The 10735-nt window shown below is 26.8% G+C and overlaps 1 protein-coding gene across 6 annotated transcripts in view; it reads right to left on the bottom strand.

The window, feature by feature from the left end:
- Window positions 1–10735, bottom strand: part of LOC107452167 (transcription factor CP2-like protein 1) — a 106085-nt gene that overhangs the window by 69680 nt on the left and 25670 nt on the right. For all 6 annotated transcript variants that reach the window (XR_011638152.1, XR_011638153.1, XM_021147816.3 and 3 more), the window contains exons 4-6: window positions 8450–8506; window positions 7207–7350; window positions 1370–1536 (exon numbers count right to left, since the gene is read on the bottom strand). Coding sequence is in view for 4 of the 6 variants with exons in the window: in XM_021147816.3 (XP_021003475.2) it covers window positions 1370–1536; window positions 7207–7350; window positions 8450–8506 (368 nt within the window). In the remaining 2 variants the exon portion in view is untranslated. The remainder of the gene's footprint in view (window positions 1–1369; window positions 1537–7206; window positions 7351–8449; window positions 8507–10735) is intronic.

Raw genomic sequence — 10735 nt, 5'->3', positions numbered from 1 at the left:
CATATTTGAGGTCACCCCCAGGAACCATTAAGATTGACACTTAGTTCGTGAAAATCCGATCATTAGAACGAAAGTTATTCAGGGTGATTCGTTTTTTTTTTGCGGACTGTACTTCAGGCAAAAATAATTAAAATAATAGAATAGGAAAAAAGCTTTTAAGTCTTTAAATTATTACACTCCAACACAGTTTACGATTTATTTCTCACATTTAAATACAGTTTAAAATAACTGGAGATTCTTATACTATTTTTAAAAATATCATAACACTCTTAAAAAAAATGGACGACAAGCTTCTCAAATTTTTCACTCTGTTCCTAAATTTTAAAGTGCAGCTAAAAATAAGGAAATGGAAATAAATGCAAAAAGAACAGCAACAAACTAAATAAAGAAGAATTTTGAAGGAGTGTAACCTATGCTCAGACTTACCACTTGACAGTTTCCTTTGTACCAAAAATAGAAATATAGTTGCTTTTTTTCAGTAAATTATGGATTCTATATAATGCTTGATAGTTTTTGTACTTTTTTTCTCACTATTATAGTCAATTATGTTTTGAATTACAATAATTTACTAAATTCTTCTGGTTATTTTTAGATGATAAAATACAGCATAACTATATTCCCACTTTATTAAAAATTTCATGTTCCAATTAAAAATTTGTATTTCCAGTTAACTTTTTCAACTTTATTACAGTAATTAGTAAATTATAGCAGTGCATATATCCCTCATAAATTAGAGAGAAAACAAAATCAGCATACCACTCCTTTATATTTGATAGACAGCAGCTTATCAGAGCAGATGACTCTTTCAGACAATTGCCCTATTTAGAATTTAATAATAAAGAATAAAATGAAGAATTTTATTTTATTCTGAATATAAGAATATAAAGAGAGAAAATAAAGTAATTTTCTTTCAAGTTTAATACACTGAGAGAAAAATATCCCTTCCAACCTTCCCTCTACTCTACTTCAAGGATGACTAAAATACTTGAAGGTTCTTGATCCTTGAGGTTATATTGATACTCCTTGTCACTAATGTTGATCATTGAGTTTTTACGGCTATATACTGTAGTAATAATGAGTGACATGAATTTGCAACAGCGTTAAAAAAACTATGAAAGTCAAAATCCATAATTGATCTATTCAATTTTGATTGCTCAAACTCTTTTATTGACAAATTTAAAAGGTGGTAACAGTAAGCTTTAGTGAAATTATTCTTCATATTCTTTAATTCAAACATAATTTTAAATTTATCAAGTTCCACAACACAATATAAATGTTAAAAAAAAGGACAAAAGTTAGACATTGAAAGAACAAAAGGAAAATGTAATTAGAAAAAATCATCAAAATAGGTATGTATCCGAGTTTTTACCTTGATTTAAATATGTTAATGTTTCTTCATTGATTTTAGTAGAGATAGCTGTTGGAGCTAGTAGAACACAATGAAAAGGGGACATGACAACTTGTGACAGAAAGGTATTAATAACAGATCCAGAAGAATAAAAATGGCGATGCTCTGGTGCACTTTGTTGGCGGTATCTGATAATAATTAAAAGAAAAGTAATTAAAAGATTATTTTATATCAATGTTCAGATTTAAAGACAAACAACTAATAAAAAAATAAAAGTGTATGCTAATAAAACTAAATTTTATTTAATATTGTCTTATGGATAGCAATTTTTGTGCATATTACTTTTTAGGAAACTTTTCTTCAGATCTTCTGTTCATGCAATGCATTATGATTTTTTCTTGAAAAGTAAAAATAATTTGCCTATAGGCATGGAATTTATTGCTGGGTATATTGGAAACACTTTCTTTCATCTTGACCTTTTAGATTAATTTTTGTATTTGTTCAGAGCTTCTACACTGCATCTGGTATAAGGTAGAAGTAATTTTTATACTTAAGTTACTTCAAAATGGCTTATTCAGTAGGAATTTAAAAATGTTTCCTGAGTTAATATTTGTTAAGCATCCATCTTTATTAACATGCTTTATAGAACACTAACATAATGATTGAAAGCTTGGATACAAAATTTTAGTAGGAAAATGTAAAAAATTGTTATTTGTTAAAAATGTTTAAAATTTCAAAAGTTAAAAAGTTTATAAAATCAAAAGAAAACCTCAGTGGATTCCTTGCCACACAAATTTACAAATTTTGTGTAGAAAACAAAACTTACTTTATTCTGCTCTTATATTATATTTTTTCTTAAAATATTAATTGTAATATATAATAAAATCATTATCAAATGATATACTATTTGTTATTAAATATTATTTTATCAATTATTAATTTATTCCTTGAAATTTGTTCCTTTTGAATTAATTCATTCCTTTGAATTTTGGCTCCATTAAAAGAACATTGAGCTTTGATCAAGTACTTAAATAATTGAACCAACTGTAAAGTTGTGACATTCTGCATGAATTTGCAACATTTGGAATTTTGTGTAATTTTTACATTTCAGTATCTGTTACACACTTTTCATAATTTTTTTTTTTTTTTGCGAGACTTATTACAAAAACAATTTTCATTAAACTGTTTATTTCTATTGTTCTGAAAAACAATTTAATTTGAAAGTCTAGATAAGCCAACAGACTAGGAACACAAAAATCACATTATTTAAAATACACACTATTGAACATATATGGGGTCCACAACCTTTTTGAATGAAGGGCCACTTGTATAGTAGGTTTATCAAAGAAGGGCCGCGTGCCCAAGCATTTAGACATGTTTACAGCAATTATGATCATTTTAATTTAAACATTAGTCTTTTAGACACAATTCTTTTTATAAGTTAACTGAGGAATATATTTGCCTAAAACTAAATTCTTTTAAACATTAAAATTCATTCAAAACTGAAAGACACCAAACTTATACTTTAAAGATATATATATTTCCTTCAATTCAAAAAATAGATTCATCAAAAAAATATATGTATTAAGAAGGCGAAAAAGAAATGTTTCTTTTATCACATCAAGTGACACAAAAGTTTATTTTAAAATAAATTAATTGTAACGTTCATGAATAAAAATAAAAACTAAATAAATATTTTACTGAACAATGTAAATGCAAACTAGCATTTTAATAAGAAATTAATAATAAGAAATTTTATGCGATCTAAAATTATTTAAAATAAAACAAATGCAATATAGCTCAAAATAAGATTCAACATTATTTTGGGATTTAGTTGTTCAGTTCAATATATTTTTAACTTTAGGACATTCATATTTAGTGAATTATTATTTTAAGAATGTTAAATTTTAAACTGTTTTTTAATTCTTTTTTTAAGCTACAAGAAATTAAAAGCATACATTAAAAAAATAGTAAGCGGTTTAAAAATCCACATTCAAATTTTGTGTGTTGCAATAATATTGTATTAAAAATATCGAGATTTAGAAAAAACATATAGAAATAAGTAGCAATAAATATTTTAAAAAATCGAAAAATAACTTAGATTGAAGATGAAATCGTCACAAATAAAGCACCTCAAAAGTGATCATTAAAATGTGCAATTCAAAATTTGAAAGTCTTAATACCTCATCAAAAACATTCAGATTTTCAATTGGCGATCGAAATGGGCTGCAGGTGGCGTAGAGCAGAACTCGCTACCTATGCCAACACTTCACATGCTTGCCCCATTAGCGTCTGGAAAGTCATAGAGGAAGGAAGTACGCTAGTTTCTCTCTTGATTTTCATATAGATTAAAATCTTTTAACTTGGAAAACTATATGGAACTGAAAACTACACTAAACATAGTTCTAAAGAAAAGTATCACGGAAATTTTAAAAAATAATTTTATTAAATAAAAAGGAAAAATATTAAGAAAAGGGAAAATATCGTNAAAAATGACAAAATTGACTTGTCTGATTATAGGGCTAAAGGCATGAAACCGGTCTCTCCCCAGATGGCGTATTCGAGTGTTGCGATCGCCAATACACTGTGGAAAAGCGTAGAAATAACTGCTGAAAAAACGGTAAAAAAATCCTTTTGATTTGTGATGAAATCAGCACCAAAAAAAAAAACGCATTTGAATTCCAAATTCGAATATCATATTTATTCATATTAAAAAGTATCAGAATTTTCAAAACCATATGGAAATACGTCACAGTAAGTGCCACAAAATGATAGAAAAGTACCTTGGATTTGTGATAAAATTGACATAAATAAAGCATGTCAAAAGTGATTATAGTGAAAAGTTACTATTAGAATGCAATATTTAAAATAGGGAATCATTATATTATCTTATTAAAAACAGTGGGATTTAACAAAACACGTGGAAATATGATAATAACTGCTGAAAACATGATCAAAAAGTCACTTGGATTAATGATAAAATGGGCACGAATAATGAACTCAAAAAGTTACTACTAAAATTCAACATTCATGCATAATAATGTATTAAAAATATTGGAATTTTTAAAAATGAGGAAATTTGCAGTGATAACCACTGAAAAAAGCAATCGAAAAACTTTATTAATTTAAATTGTGTGCATCAAAAACTTAAATGCATAATTCAAAATTTCCGGTTTTTCATTTTCCTCTCAAAAAGTTATAATAATATTTTTTATTATGCTCAGGAGCTGCCACAGGTCATTGAAAGCTGGCAGGCCATAGATAGTGCACCCTTAGAATATGTATGTTAACTATATATTCACCAGAGATAAAAATAAAGAAATTTTAGCAGCTGGTCCAAAGGATTAGTAACAAAAATATTTCACTAGTCTTTAAATATTTTATCTGGTCTATTCACATGTTCCAAATAAATTTTTAAAGAAATGCTTATAAATTTGTAAACAAAATATGTTTTACAATACAATGCAATTTTCACAAACAGCAACAGTTTAAAAAAAATGCAATTTGTATAGATATAATGCAAATTAATCCTTATATAAATTGAAATTTTATCATAATTTTTTATTTAATACATTTAATGTTACACATTTGTCAAAAGTAGAACTTTTTATTAATAATTAAAAGTAATAAAAAAATATTACAATGAAGTTAGAAAAAAAAAATACTGACACTGCATAAGAAAAATCAAAAATCAAAGATTTTGTGTCAGAAACACAGAACAAAACATCAAACTATAAAAACAAAGACCAAATCAATTTACCATTTTTTTTTACTCTATAGACGGTGATTGGTTGCTGGTCTGATGGACTACTTAATGTCTTTTATGGGAGTTCAAGTCAAATTTTAATGGTCTCGGACCAATGGTTCACCATTAATTTCTAGCCCTTTATGGACCTTATTAAAGTTCACAAACACATTTAATTGTTTAAATAAGATATTTCAGAAGTCATCTAAATGAATGAATGTTTGAATCAACTAATTACTTAAATTAATATCTAAGGAAAGATTTCAACTACGATTGTAAAATTATTTATAATAATTTGAAAATTTCTGAAACATTTTTACTGAAAATTTTCATTTGAATAATTATTCCTTTATAATAAAAAATAAAATAGTTTTTTTTCCGAAAAAAAACCCACATATTTTTTAAATATCTGCAAATCAAGGCTTTTAGATAGGTGCAAATTTTCAATCAGCGTTCATAACTTGTATAACTTAATTTCAAACAAGTTGCATTGGCAAAAACACAAGGCAAGTATTGAATTCTTTAAAATTAATTATTAAATATATTTAAAAAAATTCTAGATGGGGCTAACCTGTGTTTGGTCAACATCTACCTTCACATAAATTTAGCATCTTAAGGTGGCACCAATTATCCATGACATGGTACTGACACAGACATTATATTTTATTAAACATAGAGATGCATGCATGAAAAGCTATTAAATGAAGGCTGTCTTGGTTAGATAATGGTATTTTTGCCTTTTAAAAGCATTACTATAGATTTAGACAAAACTGAGCTAAATATATTTTTGTCATTGTTCTCAAACTTTTTTTTATAATGATTCTACCAAAAGAAGAGCTAATGTGTACAAAAATTGAGGTCCTTGGTTGATGATTAAAAATACTCTCCTAGGAATACTTCCTGAATTATGAGAGGGATTTGAGGTTTCAGTCACACACTCGGAATTTTTCTTGTATTTAGTTTACAAAAATAAAACATGTAATGAAAATAAAATAGTTTTGGAAAGATTTGTTCATCAATTTATTTTTAACAGTTAAGTCCTAATTATATTTCATAGTTAAAATAAGGTTTTTCTCTGTAAAAATTTTATTTTTCTGAAACCTTAAATATTTGCAATATTTTTAAATGCACTACTTTTATTATCTTTATCTGAACATTAAACCTTTAAATGATTAAACTGTCATCTAATTTTTGTTCTCATTAAGAAATTAATATAATATTTAGATACATTTCAAAAGGTATGTCTGAAAATTTTTTTAAGATTTAAATAACATTCAAGTTTTGAATTCTTCAAAGATCATAAAGATTTGATTTTATCATTCATTTTTCTCTTTAGTACAATTTAATGAAATCAAATTATAAAACTTTGATTTCATCAATCAAATGAAAGCAAATTGTACTGAAGAAGAAAATTTAAGAGAATTAAACAAAGTAAATTATAAATTTAATGTCTATGTGTACAGCTTAATGAATACAAATTTTAAAAAATTTTGTTATTTGTGTGTATTTGTAAAAGAAATATACTGTTAATTCAACTGAAAACCGGTAATACCATTTAAATAAATTTGTTGTTAGATCATATCCATTTGAACAAATGAAATTATCCTTCATTTGATGTGTTCAATTTTTATAACTATTATAGATATGTTTCTAACAATATCATCGAAAATAATCTAAAGAAGCTCCATCTTAACTTAACAAAACATATATCATGACAAGAAGCTTAACTTAGAACAAACAATATTCAAACACAAGTCACAATTAGTTTTTAAATTGAAAAAGAAATGCAGTACAAGCAATTTATTACCCAATATTATTAATTCAAATAATTTTGTTAAGTTCAGTTACATTAAAGTTACGTGCCATAGAGAATTTAAGAATAAAAGCCCTTATTTAATTTTCAAATTTATCTATTTTAAATTTTAAAAAAATATAAACGAATTAAATTTTAACATTAAACTGTTATAGATCAAATATATGGAATATGCAGAGTACTCAAAAATATTCAAAATATGGTCATTAATAACATGGGTCCTTAACTGTGGTAACATGCAGATATTTTTAGTAGCATGTGTATACAAGTGACTACATTTTTTATAAGGATAAAATATACCTTGTTTGTAAATTTTCTGTTCGCTCCATTTCTTCTTTATTGAAGCAGATTCGCTTAACACTGCAATCAATATCCGTTAACTGAGAGTATCTGATCCTTTTACCATGCACAACACTGCATTCAATTTGGCACTTCTCAGAATTCCTACAATGAATTAAACTCCTCTTATAATGAACTTGTGAAAAAACTAGGGATTGAAATTATGCTTCAAATATCATGTAAATTACTCTCCCTTATTTCACAGAAATCAAAAAAGATATTTTACCTCATGAAAGTTCATAATTTTTTGCTTACCATTTCTTCATTGTGCTTAGCATAAACCACTTTCCATCACAATAAAATTCATTTTTAATACTGTTTTTAAAACATCTCTAAACTTGTTAATTTTAAAGCTGGATTTAGAAAAACAATATGAAGGAAAAAAACATTTAATAAAAAACCAAAATAAATCAAAGGATAATTCAGCATCTTTAAAAATTTTACATAAGCTTTAATTTAATTCTGTGAAAAATGAAAATGAGGATCTGATTTAGAAAATCATTTATGGTAAGCTGGTGGAAAAAAAATTACTTTTTTCTGATCTGCTTAAAAATAAATAATCTAGAGAAATATAACTAAAGCTAAATAGAAAATTGCAGGTCTTTGTTGAAACAAAGAAAATTAATGATTCTGAAATGTTTTATTCCTCATATTTTCACAAAAACTTCCACAGATATAAAGTGTTGTCAAGATAATAGTTCATGCAGTGAGAGCAGTCTTAATAAATTGTTGATTGGTGACAAGTTAACTTTGTTTAAACATTATTAACGGATGATGAGTTAACTTTGTCATTGCACTTGCAATGATGAGCTAACTCTTCTTCAGTCAACAACGTTTGGGCAACATTTAGAATGTTTTCCTTTGCTTACTTTGCCAACTTGTTTTACTTTGCAAAATAATAGCCAATGATAAGACATAGTTGCTCTGCGTAAAACTACTGGTCAACAAATTATCAATACAATATGCCATTTTCCATAATTTCACACTCCAAAAAAGTTGAGGTTTTTCTAATCGCAATGGTAAGATGTATTCAACACATTTTCTTCGACATAAGCATTAGCAGTAGAAAAAAGCATTTTTTGTAACAGTAAATATACAAATATTTTTCTTTTAAAAAATATATTTACAATACAAAAACTTTAAAACATTTTTAAATATTATTTCAGTTAAATGAATTCTTAAATTCAAAAAGTTTTCTATTTACCCATAACTCATTTCTTCTTTCCTTAAGTTTATCTCAGGCACAGCAAATACAGATGAGCTTAAATAAAGAGAAAATTTAAATCAAATTCCATGTATTACAAATACCAAAAATTAAAAGGCAACTACGGTGGGAAGTCCCATATCCATATTCATGAACAATAGATCTTTAAAGTAAACAAAAATCAAAATATTCTTATTTAAAAAATGACAAATCGATAAGTGATGTCAATTTAAATCAATAACATATAATTTCAGGTGGTTGGTGTGGTTGCATTATTTTTGTAGCATCTGTTGCAAATTTTCACACCAGTTTTAAAATCACGATATTTTAATGATATAGCGAATTCAGAATCACACATTTCAGTTAGTAATCATTCCTTGATCCACTTGATTAGCAAGGATTTCACAGTGAATCCATGTAGCTATTAAAACGGATTTTCACTTTGTTTTAAAAATCTCTATGTCTTAATATGATATTATTTAATTCAGCAAACTTCGAATCACGAATTTTGCACTCAATTATTGATGATTCACCCGTAATTCCAAGTGGATTTACGATTGCATTTTTGTCAGTTATTGCTATGGGTTTCTATCTTTTTTATTGCTACATTATCCAACACTGGAAATTTTGAATTACGCATTTGCTTAATTACTTTTTGATGCACTCGATTTGTGACGATTTTATATTGTCCACATGGTTTTGCCGATCATTTTTTCAAAATTTTGGGATTTCCACATAGTTTTGAAATTTTTGATTTGATATTTTATATATTATTATTCGGGAATTTCGAATCCCGCTTTTGGATAATTACTTAATGACCCACTTTAGTCGTGATGATTTCATCCCAAATTTGCAATTTTTTCAAAATGTTTAATTTTTGCACACTCAGAAATAGAGTGGGATTCTTGGCAGTAATAATCCTTTTATGCGAGACGTGAGAAAAAATACACTATTTTTTTGTGCTGCAATGAAATGCTGAATTTCGTTTCAGCATGATTCAAATCCAAATAATTTATATCCAATTTTTTTCATATAATAGCGGAAATGGGATTAAAATCGAACAAAAATCGGAGATCGGGTAAAAATCATAAGGAAGTGGGAAATAGTGGAAAAGCAGAGAATTCTCATCCTTGCATTTCTTTTTTTTAAAACAGATTTTTTTTTCTTCCTTTGAAATAGGAAAAGATTTTTGTTTACTTTTATTGTTAAAAAGTGTGTGGAAAAGAGACCCTTCCAGTAAATGGCCGACCAGATAAGGAACTTGATGCTGAATATTTTTTAGAAAATCTTGCTATAAAAAGATATGATAATAAATTCTGACTCTTCATAGGACATATCATCCATGAACCAGTATTAATTATGTTAAGTACAAAAAGATTAAGTACAAAATTAAGATTTCGTGAAATAACGTTCCCAGGAAAACCTGCTCCAATAAATATATAACTTTTTTGAAGAAAACTACTCATTTTTCTTTTTTGTATATAAAAATTTGAAGAAAAAAAAGCAACAGGCAACAAACATTATAAAATGAAAATGAATTATACTAATTTTTAATTAAATTACTAATAGTCAGAATCATTTAAACAAGTAAAAAATCTTCATTTGTATAAAATCTTTACAATACAAGATTATAGCAATTTGAATCATACCAAATACTCTGGGGAGAATATTGAAAGTATTACAAATAGTCAGTGAGCTTTTTATTTCGAACAAAGCTCAAAAAATATGTTTATGAAAATGGATACAGCTTAAAATGCATATTAAAACAAATAGAAACCACTTAAAATGAGTGACTAAGGAAATGGACAAAGAATTTTTCAAACTACTGTCATGTTAGTGTTTTTAAAATAATAAACAGATAAATCCAAACAAATTTGTAGCACAAGAATTATTTTGTACATAGTTTTAATATAACTCTTTATCCAATGAACTTTAAAGGTTCTCTTTAGAACTTTTCTTTGAACAAGTATTCTTATAACAGTGATAGAATATGCATCCAAAAAATAAAAATGTGGTAGAAATTTAAATCATTCAATTTCCCAATATAAGTATTTTTGTTTTTCAAATGGCAGGCACTGAACATTATTCTTCGCCTTAGAAGATGCCGGAATTGTTACTCATTTCACGTTACCCAGTGGGCACCTGTGAACCAAAGTAACGGAGGCGAGAAACATTACCCACGCCACACTGCTACAAACCCCTTTATAGGGTGCCCCACATTCACACATCACACACAACAGAGGACAACACAAGAGAGAGAAACATCCATACCCAGAGCGGGATTCG

Source organism: Parasteatoda tepidariorum, chromosome X1 (genome assembly GCF_043381705.1).
Source record: "Parasteatoda tepidariorum isolate YZ-2023 chromosome X1, CAS_Ptep_4.0, whole genome shotgun sequence".
In the NCBI taxonomy this organism is placed as follows: domain Eukaryota; kingdom Metazoa; phylum Arthropoda; class Arachnida; order Araneae; family Theridiidae; genus Parasteatoda; species Parasteatoda tepidariorum.
The sequence above is the reverse complement of the archived record's forward strand: the minus strand, read 5'-3'. Positions and strand labels throughout refer to the sequence as shown.